This window comes from Bidens hawaiensis, unplaced genomic scaffold (genome assembly GCF_021521415.1).
Source record: "Bidens hawaiensis isolate Kalapana, Puna unplaced genomic scaffold, B.hawaiensis_p1.1 tig00001382_1, whole genome shotgun sequence".
Classification (NCBI taxonomy): Eukaryota; Viridiplantae; Streptophyta; class Magnoliopsida; order Asterales; family Asteraceae; genus Bidens; species Bidens hawaiensis.
Window position 1 is genome coordinate 96,538 of NW_027491078.1, and position 25,325 is coordinate 121,862.

Below are 25,325 nucleotides of genomic sequence, written 5' to 3' on the forward strand. Positions count from 1 at the left end.
CGTTTTTCAACAAGATCATTAAACGAATAAAAACAATTATAAAAATGGTGAACCATACCTCTGTGTTGTGAAACGTTGAGTCGTCAAATAGTAATATTAATGATAATATGATAATAAGTCTAATATAATAATTGTTATATTATAATAAAAAATAATGACAATATAATAAAATTAATAGTAATATAATAACCTTGATAATGTAATAATAATTATAATATAATAATAATTCATAATAATCATAATATATTATTATTATTATTATTATTATTATTATTATTATTATTGATTTCATCCTTTAAAGAATGAAAAAAAAATCTATATCTAAAAGAATGAAAATAATATATTTGGAAGGAATTTCATTCTTTGTGAAATGATTCGTTCTATTATTATATGACAACTAAACATGATTTTTTCCCTTGTAATAAACCATTTCATTCAGTCTCTTATTTTTTTATGCCAACCTGATTTTAAGATTTTTTTTAGATTGATAAGTTTCCTTATTGATGACATGATGAGACAAGCTTTTATTTTAGAATCAATACAAAATATGAACAGTTAATATATCATATCAGAAAGCCTGACTTAGGTATTAAAGGTGTGGTTCCAAATAATGTTAAAGAAATATATAAAAATATATTAGAGTTTTTTAAATCGATAATATATATACATGGGATTTTGGATGCGGGACGCGTGTCTCTTTTATGGACTTTACCCATTTGCTTTCAAACCTAGTTTTACTTGTTTATTTTTTAAAAATGATTTATTACATGTTAATGTTGTATAAAAACAAAAGAACAACAGTGAATTGAAAAGATAGAAACCCAAAGTATCATGGGCACTTAACGATCCAGTTGGCATGCATCTTTTTTCTCTCCAGTGGGATCTTTGTCATGTTACTTTGTTTTTAACTACAACATCAACGTGCAAACCGTGCAAGGCGCTTAACCTTCGAATTATATAGAGATTATATACATGGGTGTTTCACGTGAAAGCTTCTAATGTTTGAATTAGTTTTTTAATTAAAAGGAGTAACGAGTAAAATGTTATTTTTATTAATAAAATCATTTATTTTTATTAATTAGATGTTCGTTTTCATAATTATCCCTTTACAAATTTTCGTATAGTATGTGTTTAATGAGGTGTATTTGTAGAGCTTATGTTGATTTTGGTATGCATTAATATTTTTGTTATAAGTGCCTTACATATTTAAGTAGAGATTGCAAACCGACTCAAATATATTTGATATAAGAATCCAAAGCCCAAAATATATAGGCAAATTGGATTTTAATAATCTCAACTAAATTATTATTGGCCGATAATATCCGAGCTTTGTTTATTCTCACTGGTGGTCCTAAGCTTAAAAAAGTTGGCTTTTAATGGTCATCCGTTAAAAAAAACTTAACGGCGTTAAGTTTTTTCCGAACTTCAAACTGATTTTTAGGCTTTTGAACGGAAGGAGAATACGAGTCGATTGATGTAAAACTTAGCTCGAAAAACATAATTTTTGTTAATTTGAAGTTCAAACACCTGATTTGAAGCACTAATCAAGCTATTTGGAGCATTGTTTCGAGCTAAATTTACATCAATCGACTCGTATTCTCATTCCGATCAAAAACCCTAATAAATCAATTTGAAATTCGGAAAAAACTTAACGCCGTAAAGATTTTTAGCGGTGGACCATTGAGAGCCAATATTTTAAAATTTGGGACATCCGGTGGGAATAAATTAAGTTGGGATTATTGTCGGCTAATGATAGTTAGTTGAGATTATTAAAATCTAATTTGTTAACTATATATCTTGGACGGCAAATAGGGTATGCGATTAGCTTTTTTTAAAATTCCAGTTTGGGACATATATGATAATATTTGATAAACCTGTTCAAAAACACAAACCCGCTAACATCAAAACCGAATATTATATAACCTACCTTAAAAAATTATAATATAAAAGTTGCACTTTTGGGAGCTATTGGGAAAAAATGTCCTTATTCCGTGGACGGGTAGTTATTAATTAGAGTCGACCATATCTACCTATTTAATTAAAACAAAACTAGTCTTTTACATGCTATTTAATTAGAGTAACTCAATTGGGTGACAATTAATACTATTATTATTTATAGAATCTTAAATATATATAAAAGAAACATTTAAAAGCTCTCTAATTGATTGTTACATTCTCTCAAACCATTATATTGTTTTATTTATAAATAGAGGCTTTTCATGCATTTGATCCGAATTCATGGGTCCAAACCCAGATAACCCTTAAGTGGGTTATAACTAATGTTGTAAAACTCCCGAGTAGGCGGCTGAGTACTCCCCGATTACTCCCCGCCTAGATCGAGTACTCCCCGCCTAGATCGAGTACTCCCCGCCTCGGCCGAGTACTCTTTAGGTATTTTCCGAGTAATCCCCGACTACTCCCGAGTACTCGCAACTCCCCAGTCGACCGCCTAGGACCACCTAACGACTTTTACAACATTGGTTATAACATCTCATTATATTAAGAGTTAAGTGTCATTTTAGTACCTGTGGTTTGTTTAATTATGCGACTTTAGTACCATTTTTGAATTTATTGCAAATAACTACCTCAGTTTTCTAAAACCTGCAATTTTAGTACTTTTTTCTAACTCCGTTAATTTTTGTCTGTTAAGTCAGGGTTAGTTTTGTAATTTCGTTATTTTCTCTTTTCCTTTAAACAAATTCCCCTCTTTATATCTTCAAAACCAAAGCTGCAGATCACCCCTCCATTTCCCAAAAACACAATGACTTCCACCACTACCTAAAACACAATGGTGTTTTTTGATGTTAACAAACCCTACATTCCGGCGAATGCTTTTAGATGCGGTGAAACTGATTTTTAGACGCGGTTTTAGACCGCGTCAAAAAATAGTGAGGCAAAAGTTAGCTTGGTTTTCGATGCGGTTTTGGAAACAGCGTCAAATGCACACTAAACCGCATCAAAAAAGGGTGTAGCATTTTCTATTAATCATCTTTAGATGCGGTTTCGAAACCTCGTCAAAAGAATATTTAACATTTATAAAAATGAATTGCAATTTAGCGCCAAATCCATATTTAACCTGCCAAATCTATTTCATTGCAGAATTTTAGCAATGCAAATCCACCAAAATGAACCAAAATGCATTAAATCTAGAATTTTACAATATAAGCTCATCAAAATACAGTTTTCTACAAGATAGAACCTATTACAAACTATACTAAAATCTGTTCAGTTAAATACAAATCGAGAGTACAAATACTCAATTCAACGAATGCCTAAGTTAGTAAATCTTGGGAGAAAACAGGAGATATTTAAAAACGCATGCCTGCACAAGAAAAAATAATTACATTATACAGAATGTCAATATTAGGGTGTTCATTATTCGAATCACACTTGAAAAAATAGAAATTCGCCCACTCACATTAAAGATAAAGCCTTTGGTGTTTTGCATATGATCAAACGGCCAGGAGTATCTACCAGCCCAAAAGCGTGAAAGTTAATATTTGAGATGATCGCTTGCAACTGCATGAGTCTGTATAAATGCACAATCAACTTCTTAATACCAATAAGCTTAACAAACATAAAAGCAGTATAACATGTTGTAACCTGTGTTTCAAGCTCCCTTGTTGGTCAAGTAACAACACAAGTCCCATTTCAAGAAGCAAAGTGAGCATTGTATAACAACTCAAGTGTAAAACCTGCTGTCACTTAAACAAAGCATGCACCTACAACATATAATGACTTCTACATATAAGTAATAGACAGATTAAAAACAAGAAAAGTATATAAGATCGAAGCTTTACCACGGGTAGCCAAGAAAACACCCCTCAGCCACTAAATGTTTTTAAGCTTTCAATAATGTTGTTGCCACACCTGAGAACAAAAACAGAAGATCAACACTACATAACAAACTACAATAAAGTTAGTTAAATATACTATGTACCTAAACAAAAATAAAACCTAAAATTTGTTAACCAGTTGTACTGATTATCACTAAACAAAACAAAATACCTACAACATATAATAAATTGCATACACCTAAGAACAAAAAGGAATTTAACGAATAAAGTCGCCATATCCCTAAACAAATATAATCTGAAACATCAGTAGACCCGTTTATAAACTGTCCTTAACAACAGAGGCGTGGGTCATTTTATCGAGCAGGTGGTGTGCGTCCTCAAAACCCACCTTTATACAGCACAACAAGAACCTACAAATATAACAAAATCCACTTTTTAAATGTACAACTGATGCTTAAAATGAACAATTTAACTAGAAAAACCTAACCATCCATAGCGGAAGTAAATTAGATGAAGACACGATGACGAAGTTTACCTTTTGGAGATGGAAACAATTAGATGTTCTTCAAAATTTCTTCAAGGTGATATGGTGGGATTTTGGAGAGGGTTTAGGTTATGAGAAGATGATAAAAAGAAAACTCATCTATCAAGGAGTAAGAAATCATAGATTTAGACGCGGTTTCTAAAAACTGCTGCCAAAGTTATAATCTAAATCTTTAGTCACGGTTATAAACAACAAGTTTAAAGACGAAAACGTTTTTAGACGCGGTTTTGGACTAGCATCGCGTCAAAAAAAAGAAACCCAACCGCATCAAAAGATCATTTTTCTACTAGCATAGCATCAACGTGATTTGTTTATGCTTAAAAGGCTTAATTCTAAAAATTATTTTGCTAGTTCCAATCATCAACTACTTTTTAATTTTAATACATAGTAAACTTCTAATGTTCACAGCATTATCACTAACATGTAGCTAGTAAATATGGGGCTTTAACACACCTAAGCTTACATGCAAAACCTTTACGCTGCAGTCGAGTAGCTGATGACCGGTGATCCCTAATTTCCTCATCCACGGTTCGACTTCTACTTGTTCAATTTAGTTATTCTTCTACTTTTATTTAAAATTGTAATTGTTTAATTTGTTTATAGATATTGTTAATTTTAGAATTGCTTATGGCAATTGAATATTTGAATGATTTATTATGGTTTATTGGATATTTGAATAATATAAATTGGAATTGATTAGGGGTTTAGGGTTTATTTGTAAATTGGAATTGATTATGAATTTATGGTTTAATTTTATTTATGTGAAAAATAGGGAGCTTAAAAGATGAAATGACAAATTCTTAACTACAATCTATTTAAACGAAAATTTCAAGAAAATGATGATATCGATCCAACACCAAATTCAATAAAAAAATCTAAATATGAAATACAATAAAAAAATTCGTTTATTTATAAATTAAGGTAAAAAAATATTCATTTACATTGTATGAAATACGGTAAAAAAAAATTGAATGTTACCCCTGAGATTTTCGTCTAGATCCGCCACTGAAAGGAACTCAGCTTTGCCCGCCCAAAAAGTACGAGCTTGGACACAAATCAATTAGTAAGAATTAGGCCCTTAACTCGCACTTGCCCATTAAGTACACGAACGCAAATCATAATTTTCTCTTCTGTATATAATTCAAAAACTTGCAATAGCCATATAAGAGGAAAGTAAATATGGGGCTTTAACACACCTAAACTTACATGCAAAACATATCAAAACTACGTTGTTTTGATTAATTTTACCTTAAAACAACCTTGTTTTATAATTAAATACCATCAAAATAATTTTTCTAATTTTAGTCATTTACTTTATCTTCTTTTTCTTTATGCAATCATCGTTTAAGAAAATGATTTAAACTCTTGTTAAAATTTTCTGGTAAGATAATTAGATACAGTGAAATGTATTTTTAATTGTTTGATTATTTTCTAGGTTATCTTAACGATAACTATAGGTTAAATTAAAATGAGTATTGTAAAAGAATTCAAGTTTGAAATGGGTTTCTCTTCGCTTTGATTGATTCTATAAAGTAATATTCTAGATAATAAATCTCACAGCTAAAATACCACGAGTTGGGATTTCTATGGTTATGCAAATTAAATAAACATGATTTTGTGGCTTATTAATCAAAACTAGTAGGGACTAAATCGTTAAAGAAGAAATGCAAAGAAGACGGTTTGTGAATTAGGAGAAAGGGAACGGAAATGAAACTAGTTATTATTATGTTAACTTTGGCTGAACGTATTTTAAGGAAATTTCTATAAAATAGTGTAGTTTACTATATAATTGATCAAAACAAAGTAGTTTTCATAGGCTTTGCATGTAAGCTTAGGTGTGTGACAGCCCCATATTTCTTGCATTTTCACATTTTGATAGGCTTTGCATATTCATTTTCTCCGTCATATAATCAATCATTTTATTATTTTTTCCAAAAGTGCCTCAAAGTTCTTGCATTTTCACATTTCTTCCACATATATATATATACTCCTTCCGTCCCATTAAAAGTGTCTATATTTCTTTTTTTATTTGTCCCATTACAAATGTCAACTTTCAAATTTTACTAGCCAATTTCCAAGTTTACTCTTAAGCACACACAACTAGCATTAATAAACAATATGGTGACCCACCTTAAACTTTGTGTTTTTCAAAATAAGACACTTTGACCGGGACGGATGAAGTATATATATATATATATATATATATATATATATATATATATATATATATCTTTTAACATAGTTTACACATAAACTAAAACGAAAACAAAAAACAAGAAAAAACACAAACACAAAACCAAAACCAGTTAACCACACCAAACTCCAAAAACATGTATGTCAATCATCAACCGTGGGAGAACACAGAAGCCGACTTTCTAGATCAAGTATTTGGCCTTCCAATGCAGCAGAGATTCGATAATAGGGACCTGTTGGGTGGGTTAGCCTCCAAGATAATTACTCCGTTGAGTGGATCAAACTCCAAAGAATAAGAAGAAGAACATGACAAGTCTTGCAACTTTTTTTCTCTATCTTTTCATTACCTAGGAGTCAACCTTAAATACACCAAAGAATATAAACATGCATGTAACCACCAAGTGGAGAACATGGAAACGTGAATGCAAATAACAAAATATTAAAACTGGTGATTTGTTTGTTTGGATGAAAATATTGGAAATGGGAAGAAGACTAACATGGGTTTATATGGTGAGTGTAAGTGCCGCGTCATACGAGATTACACGGTGAGTGCTCCGTCGCCGGAAGTTTATCGTGCATGCATATATGAAAGACGATGAAGGGTCATCGTATCATTGTAACAGATCGGTTTAATATAACATATACAAAAGACTTTCAATTTGCAAAACATCTTCTCATTATTGAACTTGCAATCATATATATCAAAATGGCCACCACATGTTGCTTCTATTGGGTTGCCGTTAAAGGGTGTCGTCGCCAATCCTTTTCCAGATAACTGCTGGCAAGCTCAATTCAGCGAAGAAATAGCGGCGACTATGTCGCTAGTCGCCACTAATGAGTAAAAGGTTTCCGCTAAAGGTCTTTGGCCCGTATAAAAAAATTTGTAAAACCGACATTTTCAGATTTTCCAAAATACAACAAATATATACAAAAATTATCAAACAAACGTCACAACCATTGATTTACATGCATACTTATATATATATATATAGGTTAAGTTAGAATAAAAACACACTTAAGTTATGAAAACTCTAGAATCTCATTCTCAACCACATGTTTTTAATTAATGTTTAAATCTTATTGTCCACAATTAAAGTTAATAAAAAAATGTAAAAGTTAATATACATTTTTCCTCTCCTGAAAACATATATAAAAATTAGAAAAAAAATGTAAAAAAATAGCCAAATATTTTTTTATGTTTTTGATGTTTTGTATTAAATGTAACATATATTACATGTAATAAAAAAAAAACGATGTTACATAAGGTTTTCACGGGTTTTCACAACTCAAGTGTGTTTTCATTCTATACTTCGCCTATATATATATATATATAAAAGCATATAAAAGTACATTAACGTCAATCAATATAAGTAGCATGTTTAAAATTAAGTCAAACATACATAAACGATGCTTTCATGATCCCATTGGCTCATCATAATCAAGCTTGTCTTTCTTTCGGTTTTGAATGTCTGTATAAGCCCAACATACCAGCATAGTTAGAAACGATAGCCTCAAAACAGCAACAACAACAACTAAGTCATTCTCAAAGAGCACGAGAACCTACAGTTTTGTTATAATCCGAAATAGATTTGCTTAAATTCAAGGACTTGTCATTTATTGATTTGCCGATTTTTTTTTCGTTCTAAACCAACCTTAGTCAAACTAAATGTCTACACGAGTTTTAAAATTAAATGAAAACTGTTCAGATTTTACAAATAATACACCTAACCGAATATAGGTGCATCCTTAAAAACCAGTTTCATAAATTTCTCAAATATACATATTTGTATTTAACATCCAATAGCATAGTCTCGTTACCTGATTAGCTCCATGAATTCGAACAAATTAACATCTTTGTTTTAAGAAGAAAGATGCAGAAAACAATCACGCCACTTATCAATTAACATTAACTCATCAGGATTTAACATTGGGAGCACACGATCTTGAAGGCTATTAACAATCTGCATAGTCTCACCAAGAAGTCGGGCTGCAGTATGAACACCGGCCTCCCTTTTCTCTATAACACTTGTGTGGCATTTCATTGCTATGACTCGGGGTAAGTTGGTGAGACAAGCAGCCAATATGTTAGAGATCATTGATGACAACTGCATAAACAACTCCTCTTGGCTAATCTGATCTATTTCGGCATGGTAGGAAACTAGGATCGTTTGGGTGATACGGTACATTGAGTTGGCAGATGCTGACATGTACATTGTGTTATCATCTGAGCCTTTCATATTCTTACTTTCCACCTCAGTGACCATCTTTTTAGCTGTATCACTGAACCATTGAATAATCTCTTTTGTTGCATTAACTTGAAGATGAGGGTTGAGCAACTTGTATCCTAACCATTTGTGGTAAACTTCAACTTCTAGCCACAACATTGTAGCGGCCTTTTGAATGCTTACATACTCCTCAGCGGCATTGAGGGCTTCAACAATATGTGTGACATATGTAAGGCCTTCACTCACACTCATTAACAACCTATCAACAATTTCTTTTTGGATGTTAGGAAGAGACATGGCGACTGCCGTCAGGGTTACTACCGGTAAGCTCCAGCAGTCCACATATTTTTCTTTGGTTAAAGGTGAGGCTTGATGCATGTCATACTTTCCAACTCCTTCAAAACCACTATATTCCTCTAGAAGCTCCATAAGATAGTTAGGCTTATGCTTTTCAGCCTTTTCGATCACATGGTTCACGGATTTTGAAATGCTTTTCAGTGTTGTCATGGCAAGCTCCATATCATCTTGAAGTTGTAGAACATACAGACTGAGATCTCTGTTGTGTTGTACTTGAGAAGGTCTCTCTACCAACACATTATTTAACCAGTTCCAGCTATGAAAGCAGCACAAGATACCAATTACAAACAAGTTTGGGATCAGTGCTATCATCTTACATGCTACCACAACCATTTTCTGGATTCCTATACAAAAACCCAAAATCAGGACCTTTAGATTCTGGATGACAATCTTGTATTTACGACTACTAAATGTCAACGGTATGCTACTACGTTTCCACTCGGATAACTTCTGGGTATAATAGCTTTCTACTTTAAAGACCCTTATATGGTTCCAAATCCATTTTATAGACATTTCAAAGCTTAAGGATGTAAAACACCTAGAAAGAGGAGCAACTGTTCCTAGTATTACTCCAGTAAATTGTATTAAAAAAATCACTGAAACAGACCTCTTATAATCCGACCCACAATTGTTCATAGTCGGTATTGTATAAATCATAACATTAACATGTATGAAAGTGCTTGCAACGCATATTACCCCGGCAGCAGAGGTCGTAGCAGAGCTAACTGTCATAAACTGGGGGCTGCCAGTTCCGGCCATGATCCAATGGTTCTTCACATGCTGCTTTAGCTTCTTAACTGTTGGTTGTTGCAACTCTAGATCCTTCAAAGCTATTTCTTGACATGCTTTGTATTTGGATTCTAATATTTGTTTTGCCTTTGGAATCATTAAAGCCGAACATGCGTGTATCATCAGCAAAGCAAGTAACATAGCCACATAACCAATTGCTACCTTCCAAGTGTTAAAAATAACAATATGGTAATAAGGAGCTTCATAATTGGGAACCTCACCGGTTTCTGTCTGGATGAATACATTGACGACTAAGGTGATTACTAGAACTTCCAAAGCTATGGTGTTTGTGAGAAGTTCCTTACTGTCCATGGTTGCTAGAGAAGGCAATAAGTTAGCCATCATTGTGCACATAAATGCCATGCTTCCCAGCTTTGCAGCCTGGTCCACAGCATGTGGCATTGAATCAGTTAGATCCATGGGCAACTTCATTGCAATAGCTATGACAGTGAGGGAAGCAGCATTGAGAGTAAAGTATTTACATGGAAACCATAATTTTTTGTTTTTGAAACCGTGTATTAAATCAGCCACTATTGGTAGGATACAGAAAAAAGAAGCTACTGCAATATAAATCCCAATCCACACCATAGGTTGACTGAACTTGTTTTGCTGCTCTATTTGGGACACTGCTTTCTCGATTAAATTCACAAATCCGTATGGAAGGTTACTGTACTTAGACGCCAGTTCATCTTTAATTTGCTGAATATCATTTTCCGTGATGGGATCCATAGTTAGATTTTGTGAATTGTGAGTGACTGAATGAAATTTCCATGAGCAATCAACTTATATGATTTGTAGACTAGTTAAGCGCGAGGATCAGTTTTCATTTTACGCCTTACAAATTTTATTAAATGTGGACATTTTGGAATTAAGTAACACTAAATGTTAAGACAGAAACATGTGAAAGATGGTGTCACACAATTAATGTTAAATGAAATTTAATGTGGACGAGATAATCAATCTCTAAAACGTGTGGACATAAGTGATATCCAGAACTTTGATACAATTGACATACTAATTTCTGGAGAAAAAAAAATAATAACTAGCCGTGCGATGTGAGTATTTGGTGCAACATACCATCGGTTTATGCTTTTGAGGTGAAAGACCTTTTGAAGATGTATCTCAATATAAAAATACATGAAGTCGAACGATGTGCCTCACTACTAGAAAAAATACCTTTAATGACATGCATTACGTGTCATTAAGAGGCACAGATGACACATAAATGTGTGTCAATAATAGCCCAGTCATAAATGGAAGATGACACCCATCCGCGTGTCATGTTTTATGACACACATTAATGACATGCATTTATGACACGCTTTCATGACTCATATTTACGACCCCGACATACGACTTACATTTATGCGTGTCATCGTATTCTTTAAAAAAAATTATATTATTTTTATATTTTTGTATAATTACTAATTTTCACATTATTGACAATAATTAATTAAATCCTCACGATAAACAATATAAAATACAAATATAGTAAAACTATCCATTTCATTTCATAATTTGAGATCATAAGTCGATATTACAAAGATTTCCAAATTTACAAAAATATTCTTTAAATTGTCAATACAAAAGACATCACCGGAAAATAAACTTTGCACACAAGTCGACCTTTGTTCTCAAATTCCATAAACTTCCGCCTCCCCGTATTCATCTTTGCCTTCCCCAATCTAAGAAGAAAATTAAAGAAATAAAATTTTAACAAAATTGGTCGGATTTGACCTACTTATAGATCATTAAATATAGTTTTTTAGACAGAATATATAAACATTATATAAATTTGATAAAATAATAAATATATTAATCCAGATAGTGCATTGGTGCTTATGCTTGATCAATCCAGATAAGTTAAGATGAGAATTTTATAAAATGAGAATTTACATGAGGAGGTGATAGTTAATACTTCATAATTCATATCTTAAATTCTTTTATAAGGTCTATTTGTTAGAGCATTCCCGGTCGATTCTCCATCTCCATCTTTATAATTATATTAAAAACACTATCTTTTTTCTCTCATTTTCAGTTAAATAATATTTTTTTATACTTTTATCATTACCTTTTCTCTCTCCTTCACTCACAACCACTTTAAAAAACATTAAAAAATTATATAGTTGAACAGTGTGTTTCTCCAAATTTAACCATAAACAGTAACATTTTCTCTGTCCTCCTCTCACAACCACTTTTAACCATCTCTAAAAAATGGAGAACTCTCTCACATAATTTGCAGAAACCACTGGGAATGCTCTTATAACGTGATAAAATGGATGAGTGAATGGAATGAAAAATAAAATAAAATAAAATAAAATAAATTATTACCATTTTGCCGGGGACTGTTTCGCTTGGTCTGTTTCGCTTCTGGGACTGTTTCTCTTGAAAATAAACGCTCGAGCCGGGTTTCGAACCTGCGACCCTTTTGCCCCTGCCTAAGTGGCTTCCACCAACTTGCCTTCCATGCTATTGTTATTATTATTGTTATCTTAGCTTTCGTTAGGTCTATAAATATGAACGAGCCGAACTTAACGAATGAGTCAAACGAATCCGACTCATAAAGTTCATCTTTTAATATCAAGTTTATATTTTTATTAACTCTTAGGCCCCGATCTATAGTTCTACCAATTTTCATGGCGAACCGACATCAAATGAACCACCTTTACACTACAAAAGTACCTTAGACGGAATCCGGTTTTGAGTTTGGTCTTGTCACGAGCTAGATCTTGTTCTTCCTTGTCATTTGGATGCGAGAATCACCAAAACGAATTGGATCTCGTCCTTGGGTTTCAAAGTAGGGAGAGCGTGTGTGGGAAAATGGAAATGTATGGAATTATGACATCTAGGGTTTTAGGGAAGGTTTAAGGGGTACTTATACCCTTAACTCATGGACCTTAGGCCCATTAATTCACTAAGTCCATGTTTTATTGTTAAGTCCATATCCATTAAGCCTACCATCTTTCATTTTAATTATAATTATCATTCTATGACGATTAAATAACAAACTTTATTTAAATATTTCTTTATTTATTATTCTAAAAGTTGGACGTTACAAGTCCCTCCCCCTTAAAAAGGTTTCGTCCCCGAAACCTAGCTATTATATAAATAATTGCGGGTATAACTTACGCATTTCTTCCTCCATTTCCCATGTTGCATCGGATCCTTTGCGATGCTTCCAAACCACTTTAACTAGCGGGATAACCTTGTGACGAAGTTGTTTATCCTTACGGTCAACAATCTCAACTGGCTGCTCGATATAATTCAATCGCTCATCAACTTCTATGTCCATTAACGGCACGTGCGACGTGTCGTCTGCAAGACACTTCCTCAGGTGAGAAACGTGAAAGGTAGAGTGAATCCCTTCCAGTTCTAAAGGTAGATCGAGCTTATACGCCACTTCTCCTACACGAGCGATGATCTTAAACGGTCCAATATACCTTGGACTCAACTTTCCTCTCTTTCTAAAGCGAATGATGCCTTTCCACGGTGAGACCTTAAGCATCACGTTGTTGCCAACGTTAAACTTGATCGGTCGTCGTCGCTTATCGGCATAAGATTTTTGACGATCTTGAGCAGCTTTCATTCTTGCCTTGATTTGATCAAACCTCGAGGAGGTTTCTTGCACCACTTCCAAACTTCCAATCTCTTTCTAACCAGTCTCTCCCCAACATACGGGAGTCCTACTACGTCTTCCATACAACATCTCGAACGGAGGCATACCAATACTTGAATGATAGCTGTTATTGTAAGAGAACTCTGCTAAATGAAGATGATCATCCCAACTTCCTCCAAAGTCTAACACACAAGCACGTAGCATATCCTCAAGGGTTTGGATAGTCCGCTCAGACTGCCCATCTGTCTGAGGATGATACGCCGTGTTGATGTTCCATCTGGTTCCCATTGCTTCATGAAACCTCTTCCAAAATCGGGAAGTAAAACGGGTATCTCTGTCGGATACGATCGACAACGGCACCCCATGCTTCGTCACCACTTATTTAATGAACACATTCGCTAAAGTTTCTGACGAGATGGCCTCTCGTATAGGCAGAAAGTGAGCGCTCTTAGTCAATCGGTCCACAATCACCCAGATGGTATCATGATTCTTAGCTGTACGCGGTAGCTTAGTTATGAAATCCGTAGTGATGTGTTCCCATTTCCACTCGGGTATTTCTAGAGGCTGTAGCTTCCCATACGGTTTTTGGTGTTCTGCCTTAACTTGTAGGCAAGTCAAGCACTTGCTGACATAATCAACAACTTCATTCTTCATACCAGGCCACCAATAGTCTTTCTTCAAGTCTTGATACATTTTGTCAGATCCTGGATGAATCGAATATCGAGATTTATGAGCCTCGTCTAGGATTCGACTTCTGAGATTCCCATAGCGCGGGATCCACATTCGATCGAATATGATCTTTACGCCTTGCGTATTATCAATTAGCCCAGTCTGTTGCCCATAAATCCTCTCTTTCTTCATTAACCCTTCGTCTGCCAGCACTTCCGTCTGAGCCTTGCTGATTCTGTAAAGAGATCTGTGTTGCAATCAGTTTGTAAGACCTTACAGTAGCTATCACTTCCTCATTCTTCCGGCTTAAGGTGTCAGCAACTACATTAGCCCTTCCCGGGTAATACTTGATTTCACAGTCATAGTCTTTGATCAACTCTAGCCACCTTCTCTGTCTCATATTCAATTCTTTCTGCTCAAAGAAGTATTTCAAACTCTTGTGATCCATATAGATAGTACACTTAGTACCATACAAGTAGTGTCTCCAGATCTTAAGAGCATGTACTACAGCTGCTAACTCTAAGTCATGTGTCGGGTAGGTACATTCGTGAACCTTCATTTGTCTGGACGCATAAGCTATGACATTTCCTCGTTGCATCAACACGCAACCTAACCCTTGATATGAAACGTCAGCATAAACTTCTAAATCCTCATTACCATCGGGTAAAACAAGAATCGGAGCTTGCGTGAGCCTCTTCTTTAATTCTTCAAACGCCTCTTCCGGGAGCTTACCCCAACTAAACACCACAGTCTTTCGGGCCATACTGGTCAACGGTGCGGATATTTTGGAGAAACCTTGAATGAATCTCCAATAATAGCCGGCCAACCCTAAGAAACTACGTATCTCTGTCGGATTTTACGACGTCTTCCAATTCTTTATTGCCTCAATCTTAGCAGGGTCCACAGTAATCCCTTCAGGAGTGATTATGTGACCTAGAAACTGCACTTCACGCAACCAGAATGCGCATTTCGAGAACTTGGCGTACAGTTTCTCATCTTTCAGAACTTCCAATACTTCTCTCAGATGCGTAGCATGATCAGACTCGCTTTTCGAATAAATCAGTATGTCGTCGATGAAAACGATAACCGACTTATCTAACATTGGCCGAGATACCCTATTCATCATGTCCATGAATGCCACGGGAGCATTCGTTAGACCGAACGACATAACGAGGAACTCGTAGTGTCCGTACCGCGTCCGAAACGCTGTTTTAGGAATGTCAGCCTCTTTTACTTTCAACTGGTGATAGCCCGATCGAAGGTCTATCCGCGAGAACCAGCTAGCACCTTGTAACTGATCGAACAAGTCGTCAATCCGTGGCAACGGATACCTATTCTTTACTGTAAGCTTATTCAGCTCACGGTAATCAATACACATCCTCATACTTCCATCTTTCTTCTTCACGAACAACACCGGCGCGCCCCACGGGGAAACGCTCGGTCGTATGAAATCTTTGTCGAGGAGCTCTTGCAGTTGGGACATCAATTCTTTCATCTCGGACGGCGCCAGTCGGTATGGTGCTTTCGCGATGGGCTGTGCTCCTGGTACTAACTCAATCTGAAATTCTACCTCACGTTCCGGTGGCAACCCCGGAAGGTCCTCAGGGAACACTTCGGGATAGTCGCACACTATTGGAACATCTTTCACTTCCTTTGCCTCCGGCGAAGCGTCGACAACATAAGCCAGGTAGGCACCGCACCCTCGCCTTAACATCTTATCGGCTTTTATCATCGAAATGACGTTAAACCCTTTACTTTCCTTATCACCATAAACCGTCACTGTACCACCATCCAAGGACTTTAACCTTATTAACCTACTCTTACATACTATCTGAGCCTCAAACTCAGACAACCAATCCATTCCCAAAACCACATCGAACCCTCCTAAGGTCATTACATAAAGAGTAACAGGGAACTCACATCCTTCTAATTCTATCTTACCGTTCTTCACCATTCTCAAGATCCTAACAGAGGTATCACTAGCCGTTTCTACCATAAACGTCTCAGGCACTTGGCAACATGCCATTTTAGCTAACTTACAAAACGTTACATCTACGAAGCTTCTACTAGCACCTGAATCGAACAAAACAGAAGCAGAAATACCGTTTACGAGAAATGTACCTGTCACAACATCGGGAACCTGTTTAGATTGTTCCTGGGTCATCATGTAAGCCCTGGTCCTCGGCCTATTCTTCTCAGCATCTCTCTTCCCACTACCTCCAGCTTTACCCACAGTGCATTCTCGGGCCATATGACCTGTCTTCCCACATTTGAAGCAGGTGGGTTTTGTGTTACATTCATGAGCATAATGCCCCACCTTCCCGCACTTAAAACATACATTTGACCCAAGTCTGCACTCTCCTCCATGAGGCTTCCCGCACTTATGCAGACATCAGTACCAGTACACACTTACATTCACCACCATGAATCTTCCCACAAGTCTTACATGGTTTTCTTTCCCAAACCTTCTGTTTCTTGTCTCTCGGGTTCCACTACTGAGTACCGTGCCTCTTTCCCTGATTATCCCACTTCTTATCTTTCTTCACTTCCACCACAACGTCGTCCACCACCAAGTCATCATAGACCATTTCCGCCAGTTCAACCGCGGAATCAAAGGTAGTAGGTCTATTTGCTTTGACCAGTGTGCGAACATTTTGGGGAAGTCCCCTGATATAACACTTGATCATCTTGGCTTCCGTGCTCACCATTTCCCGCACCAGCCTGGACATACGGTTGAACTCAGTCGTGTACTCGCGGTGTGTCATTTTTCCCGCCTTCAAGTTTAGAAACTTCATCTCTGCTTTCTCGATCTCAGTATCAGTACAAAACTTCCTCAACACCATCTCTCTTAAGTCATTCCACCTCATAGCCATAATTTCAGCAGCGGTCCTTCTTTGCTCAATGGTTTCCAACCAAAACATGGCTTCATCAGTAAACGATTGGGTAGCGAAGCCTACAGCCTGGTTGGGACGGAACTCGCTGATGCGAATGACCTTGTACATCGCGGTTATCCACTAAAGAGTGGCAATTGCGTCACCAGTACCAGTTAGCTGAGGTGGATCACAACCTTTGAAGGTTCTGTAGTTGCAACCACCTTGGCCTCGCCTATTACCATTAACCTGCACAAAAGGAGCTTCACTTGATGCCTCATTCTCAGTCCCAGTATCTCTCCTACTACTCTCACTAGTCCTCTCAACCGTCTAATTACGGCTTCCAGTAGATATGTCCGGTTGGAGATTCCTTACCGCAGCAGCAACAGCTTGAGTAATCGCAGCTTGAATAGTAGGATCTAGCTGATACTCTTCTTCTCTCACAGTCATGCTACTTTCTACACTGGGCTCAGTAGTCGGCTCTCCGGAGGGTACTTGATTAACGCGTGGCCTACCACGGCGTCCCTTGCGTCTTCCTTGCCTAGTAGTCTTAGCACCAGCCATTTGAATTCTAAAGGGAAAACACAAACATTGTCACGTGAGGAACTATTTAGTACAAGGATAGTAAAGCTGCAGGTAATAACAGTGGCCAGCTGGGATTAGCTGCTCACGCTACTTTCTGTGTCCTATACACTTCCTTTCGTGAGTCTACTTGTGCTCGTTTCTACTTAATGCAGTTAAGCAGTCAAACATTTCAAACATAAGCAAGCAATTCTATCTTAAAAAATTCACATAAACCTCTTACTTATCCCTGCGTTACAAGTAATGAAACTCACGTATTATGCTTGCTTGAGTGACACATGGCATTCTCTGACTGGCATCTTCTTTCTTTTCTTCATTTCGTCTCATTCTCTATTCGAGTTTAAGCATGAAGGATGCTTATTCTCTTGAACTTACCTTCTGATACCAACCTGTAAGGCCCCCGACCCGGGTGCCCTACTTTCACGCCGGTTGGATTTACTCATTCACATAATTCGTAACATCAGAGTTAATTAAAACATTTCGCGGAATTGAAGGCCATTCATTCATTCATAACATAACCATCTTGTCTTAAAATATCATAACATAAATCCATAAAACGTAAAACATAAAACATCAAACGACACGGGTGTCTTCTTCATAGCGATGCCAGTCTTCCTCTTATTTGCCACGTGTCCTTATCAAGCCACTTGCCTCATTCTACTTGCCTGCGTGCATACTAAAAGTCAGCTACGCTGAGTGAGTTTTAGTTAATTAACGTACATTACATTCACTTACTTACCAATACTGTCCGAAGATACGTATTGATACTTACACATTCGTCTTTCATTCAATCATACATACGTACATACATACATACATTCATACTTCTTACTAGCAACATACCTCGGATACTATAAAGATCCGGACCTCACTTACCTTGGATATTATAAGGGTCCAGTGCCCTACATACCTCGGAATTATAAGGATCCGGTGTCCTACATACCTTGGATATTATAAGGATCCGGTGTCCTACATACCTTGGATATTATAAGGGTCCAGTACCCTACATACCTCGGAATTTATAAGGATCCGGTGTCCTTCATACCTTGGATATTATAAGGGTCCAGTACCCTACATACCTCAGAATTTATAAGGATCCGGTGTCCTTCATACCTTGGATCTCCTTAGAGTCCGGTCCCTACTTACCTTGGATATTATAAGGGTCCAGTGCCCTGCATACCTCGGTTATTATTAGGGCTCGGTGCCCTCTAACATACCATACCATACCATTCTAACTTCGTTACATTTCCTTTCTAATTCCTTCAATCATAACTAATATAACATTACGTGCATACTAGTTAATCAATCCATAACATTCACATTCATACACAAACATATATCTAATATACACTTACCATTTAAGTTAAGTGTATAAATCTAAACACATCGTAGTATGCACACAGCCCCGAAAACATAACACATAAAGGGGGCTAGAACTCACCTGGATCCTGTTACGTTCACCGTTAATAGTAATTCCCTTCTTGAGCTGTGCACGGCTAACTGTTTAAAATATATATTTCGTTAATTAACCGTTTGCCAACTAACACAATTACTTAACTTTGTATTTATTAATCTACCGTACTTGGTAAGTTAGGCTCGTTTGTTTGGGCTAACAAGTCTAACGAAATAACTTCATTTAATGACGGTCTTTGTTTTGCGTTCATATCCTCCCATTGTTTTATATATATGTTTCTATGCTTTAGCGGATTATTTCTCTTACGAATATATCGGGTTATACGGGGTGACTAGGTTGGTTAGTTCATTGTGTTGGTTCATCTTGGATTAAATAATGAATAGGCCTATTAACCCTTGGGCTTGGATAGAACAAGCCCATCAGAGCTATATTAGTAGCTAGGCCAATTCCATTCTCTTTGCAGCCCAACTTCGCATGGCCCAGTTCGCATGAGCCATTTCGTATGAACTTTTTCGCTTTGCATGAACTTTATTTTTCGCTTCGCTTGGCCTGTTTCGCTTCGCATGAACTTTTTTTCGCTTCGCATGAACTTTTTTTTCGCTTCGCATGAAATTTTTCGCTTCGCTTGGACCTGTTTCGCTTCGCTCAGGCCTGTTTCGCTTCGCTTGGGCCTCTTTCGCTTCGCTTGGTCTATTTCGCTTCTGGGACTGTTTCGCTTGAAAATAAACACTCGAGCCGGGTTTCGAACCTGCGACCCTTTTGCCCCTACCTAAGTGGCTTCCACCAACTTGCCTTCCATGCTATTGTTATTATTATTGTTATCTTAGCTTTTGTTAGGTCTATAAATATGAACGAGCCGAACTTAACGAATGAGTCAAACGAATCCGACTCCTAAAGTTCATCTTTTAATATCAAGTTTATATTTTTATTAACTCTTAGGCCCCGATCTATAGTTCTACCAATTTTCATGGCGAACCGACATCAAATGAACCACCTTTACACTACAAACACGTCGATCCTCGGGAGTGGGTACCGATTTTTTTTAACAGTGAGCTTATTCAATTCACGGTAGTCATGCACATTCGCATGCTACCGTCCTTCTTCTTAACGAACAGGACATTGGCACCCCAAGGTGAGATGCTCAGTCGAATGAAGCCCTTGTCGAGCAAGTCTTCCAACTGGGCCATAAGTTTTTTCATCTCATTCGGTGCTAGACGATAAGGGCTCGAGCAACGGGTTTTGCGCCCGGCACAAGATCTATCTGGAACTCGACCTCGCGGTCCGGCGGCACATCTGACAAATCATCTGGAATTACATCCGGGAAATACCAAACGATAGGAACATCACCGACCAGGAATCTGGGATAACATCACGCTCCTACTTAGCTAAACATTGCTCATACATTCTTGAAGGAGCCAGGAATTTAAGCGGTCAAGTACCAAGGAACCCAGAGTGACAGTATGCTACGCCTCAGCTAAACAATTACGCGCAAAGCGTTCGAGAGGATGGGAAACGAACAGGAGAATTTAGGAAGTAAGATAAAATTTAACGCTAACGACTCGAGAGTTAGCCAAATCCTATCCCTACAAAGACGGAACCCTAACATAGTCAGGCACAAGTGGTATTTAAAACATGGAAGGTAAGGGTAAACTGCTAATAACGTTGATCAAGTGTTATTAGTCGTTTACTTCACCGGCCCGTTCTAAGCACCCCCTGACCCTAACCAAATTAGCATTCTATCTAACACTTTACAATTAATCACATACTGGAAACTTTCAAATTCAAAGGAATGACTAAATAATTTAAAGTTACCTCTTGGCGTGCAGCTACTCGCAGTGGGCATACTGGTCTCTTTTCATACAGTTCGAGTCCAAGCATTCGGGGATGCTCGGATCCCTCGAACTATGGCTCTGATACCAACTTGTAAGGCCCCGAACACCGGGAACCCCACGGTTGGTAATCATTCAAAAAACTCGTAAAAAATAATTAAACTTAAAAACAATTCTTTTCATTAAAATAAGCATCACAGAGTATAATTCGGCGGAAAACGTAAATAAGTAAATGAGTTCCCAAAACCCGGGAATTTTGCCCAAAATCAACATAATTATCTTTAAATAAAAACTTTTAAAAATAAATGTTTAAAAATAAAATCTTCAATTCCCGTATGCCCTTTACCGTCCAAGTAGCTTCGTGCACGTCCAAGCGATAAGGCATCCTCTTTCTAACCTGAAACTCACGCTAACATGCACACAAAGTCAGCTTAAGCTGAGTGAGTTCAAGTTTTAAATAAGTAACAAAAGTATTATAATCATTCCAACGGTTTTAAAACTGTAAACGGAAATACATCGGTTAGGTCACCATATTCAATAAATAATCATCCTTACGTATGAACGTCTCTATACATACATTCCTATATATATAAATATATATATAACATTCAATAATAACATTCAGGGCCCGAGAAAACGTACAACCCAAACACGTAACATTCAGCGCATGCAAACACAAAGTAGGCATACGCAACATTCAGTAGTCGAGACGACTACAACATTCGCCAAATATTGGCCATTCTAATATATATATATATACACATACACACATTCTTTAACATTCTAAGGCCTACCAATACTAGCAAGTCTATGTAAAATAGTTTAAAACATTTCATCAAGTAAGAAAACACTTAGGTGTGCATGCTAGCCTAAAAGTAAAAAGAGTTAAAAGGGCATCATGAACTCACCTGACACAAGACGCGGATTCACCATGAGCTAGAGAATCCCTAAGAAATCCCAAAACTCAAACACCTGTCGGTTTACATTCAATCAATACTAATGACACCAAGGTGACTCGTTTATCCTACGAGACGTTCTAACATGGTTCGAGTTACCTAAACCCTCGACCTCATCAAACTTAATCACAATAGCCCCCGAGGTCTCACATTCACCAAAACGACCCTTAGGTACTCCCGGGAATAAAGAATTCCCAATTTACCCCCGGAGCACTAGGTGACACTAACACGTGCGTTTAGGAGTCGTTTAGGCCGTTAACATCCAACTAAGCTCCGTGTGGACCCATTATGATAAAATCACAGCCAACAAGTCCACAAGACGCCACACGGGTCAAATGGGTCGGTAACCCGCAAGTACAACGCACCAACTATTCAATAAACATAATTGCGCGTTGTACCGACCCGCTGGAGTAACCGACAACCAATTCAGTCCCATAACTTATAAAAATGAATTTTGAACAACCCGTACATCAAACCAAGTGTTCCCGAGCTGAATTGGTCGTTAATCACTTCAACCCTCGCGTTAAACGCGCCAAACTACAGTTCTAGACAAACGAACATAACAATCAAACTACAACTAGTTGATCAACTTAACGAACACCTACGAACATGATCTTTAAGTATGATATACGGGACATAACTAGGAAGATTGTGGTGCAAAAACTCACTTCAAACAGCCCCGACAATAACACAATTGAACATCCACCGGTTGAGCCTAAAACGAACTTATAGATCAATAACGAGTAAAACGTGTAGATTTTAGCATGCAAAGATGCATTTAATTACATAGGATAACCTTTGAAATAAATTATTAAATTTTTACCAGACTTTAATAAATGTCTTTGGTTTATAAAATTATTTTTATTATATTTTTCTATTGGACACAAAAATTATAAAAATTCCTCCAACACAGCAAGGTACGTGCAGCTATTTCAGTGCGCAACAAAATGATTTTATTTTTATAAAATTCATTACCGAACCAAATTAAACGATTCTAATTGGGTTTAGTTCCTAACTCAAAATAATAACTTCCAGAAGTGGAACCAACAAATTTGGACCTGTCGAAAAAAGGTTATGACGTCGGGAAGACAGACCAGAATCCGTCATCCCGCATCAGCTTTGACACTCGATTTTATAAATTCATAAAAACTATTCAAATCTTGTCCAAAAATTACGTATTATACCTTTCTGGAAACTAGATTCAAACTAGAACATCATGGAATCAAGAATCAACCAAAAACAATGGATTATCATCGCGTTACAGACCGTACAATAAACGTATACGAATCTGTTAGCAAACTGATATCATCAAAACTCAACCTTAACGACCAATAAGCGCGTGAATATGATCAATTAAGGTGTAAAAGATATGGGGAATCATAAAACCGACCTTGAATTGAAGTTTTCACGGCTGAAACTTGGCTGGGCAGAAGAAAAACGAGCAGGGGGAGGGTCTTAGCTGCGATCGGTCGCTAGGAATGAAGTTAGGGTTAGGGTTTTTCTTTTTTAATATTATGATATAAAATAAATTACACTCTAGTCCCTCCAGTATGAAGTGTGTAGCAACTTGGGTGGAAAGTTACATAATTTTAACGTACCGGGATGACGTAAAGGCTCCCGAGAAACGTCGGTTAAATCCCGAGAATAATACATACTTTACAAGTTTTACTCTTGGAACCAGAATTAACGGGTGTTACACTTTTACTCCTTTATAATAAATATTAACAAACGTGATTGTGTTTGTTGTAGACTGGTTAAGAATTGGAGGTTGACAAGTCGGATGTTCGTTTTTGTAGCCCTATTGTTGCAGATTCCGCTCTTCAAGTAACCCCAATGGTAAGTAGGCTTCACTAATAGTGTCAAACAAATTGTATGTCCCCCGGCGTTATATAATCCCCCATTTTGTTGGCAGCCTATAGTCAAGGAAAAAGCAAACGGGGGTAGGTGGGAGTGGGACAAGTTTATAATTAAAATCCTAATATCAAACAGAAGATAAACAACATAAATAAAGAATCGGACCTTGTGGAATGTTCTTACCAAACTCGTCGAAGGAGACCGAACACACTTGAAATACATCTCCTAGGATGTATTTCAAAGAAACACCAAACCAATCGGTTTTGAAAACACACGTGGGAGATGAAAGCAGAATGGCAGTAGTCTGGGCCGATGGTTTTCAGAAGAGGTGGTTTTGTAATGCAAACGATCTGCACCGGGGATTTTGGGGTGAAATAAACGGGGGTAGGTGGGAGTGGGACACTTGGCATATTCTCATTAGACGGGAAAACTATCGGATTTTTGGGTAATCTATCGGACCCAATAGATTTGCCAGGACTATTTGTGGAATTTTCAAAATTGTGGGACTATTTTGAGAATCTCTCTCATGAATTGGACTATTTTGGGAATTTTCCCTTAATAATTCTTTATACTGCTACTGTATTTATGAATTCAATCTACCACATCTGTGCATGTTTCCCTGATGATGATATATCCAGAAGCACCTGCAATAACACCAAAACAAGAGAAAGAACAAGTGGAAAAATGTATTTGACTTTCTTGAAATACCAATAATGGAATAAGATCTATGCAAAAATCTAACATCCACCCCAGAAGCATACATCATATTTTGAGATGATGTAATATAACTGTAGAGCTCCCTTCAATCCAAAAAAGGATCAAGAGGAGGGTAATAAAACTCCTAGTGTATGCAAGCCACAAAACCTATTCATGCATCAAGAAACATAGGATTTGAGGGATTCATAAACCAGCAGCTCTATCTTAATCCCACTCAGATCTTCTATTGGAAATTAAGGAGCTCTACTACAAGTTCAACACCAGCAAATGAGATGTTGAGAAACAAAATATGTATACATAGATTTGTTTAACAGAAACCCTAAAAAGCAAAAGTGGAAGAGAGAGAAAGCATTAGGTGCAGTGAGTGAGATGGGTAGATAGATGGATATAAAAAGCATTTATGGATGAAAATTAGGGAAAATTCCAAAAATAGTCCAATTCATGAGAGAGATTCTCAAAATAGTCCCACAATTTTGAAAATTCCACAAATAGTCTGGGCAAATCTATCGGGTCCGATAGATTACCCAAAAATCCGATAGTTTTCCCGTCCAATGAGAATATGCCAAGTGTCCCACTCCCACCTACCCCCGTTTGTTTCACCCCAAAATCCCCGGTGCAGACCGTTTGCATTACAAAACCACCTCTTCTGAAAACCACCGGCCCAGACTACTTCCATTCTGCTTTCATCTCCCACGTGTGTTTTCAAAATCGATTGGTTTGGTGTTTCTTTGAAATACATCCGAGGAGATGTATTTCAAGTGTGTTTGGTCTCCTTCGACGAGTTTGGAAAGAACATTCCACAAGGTCCGATTCTTTATTATGTTGTTTATCTTCTGTTTGATATTAGGATTTTAATTATAAACTTGTTTGTATTTTAAGTAGAACCATGAGGTTTAACAAAGGTGATTCCATT

General features: G+C 36.9%; 1 protein-coding gene across 1 annotated transcript; it reads right to left on the reverse strand.

Moving 5' to 3' along the window:
• Positions 1 to 8,393: 8,393 nt before the first annotated feature.
• Positions 8,394 to 10,634, reverse strand: LOC143572469 (uncharacterized). Its single transcript, XM_077057629.1, has one exon. It carries the CDS (start codon positions 10,632 to 10,634, stop codon positions 8,394 to 8,396), a length of 2,241 nt encoding a protein of 746 aa, XP_076913744.1.
• Positions 10,635 to 25,325: the final 14,691 nt, after the last annotated feature.

Bases quoted from the DNA above. Each gene is read 5' to 3' on its own strand.
- LOC143572469 (XM_077057629.1), bottom strand. From the start codon at position 10,634: ATGGATCCCATCACGGAAAATGATATTCAGCAAATTAAAGATGAACTG.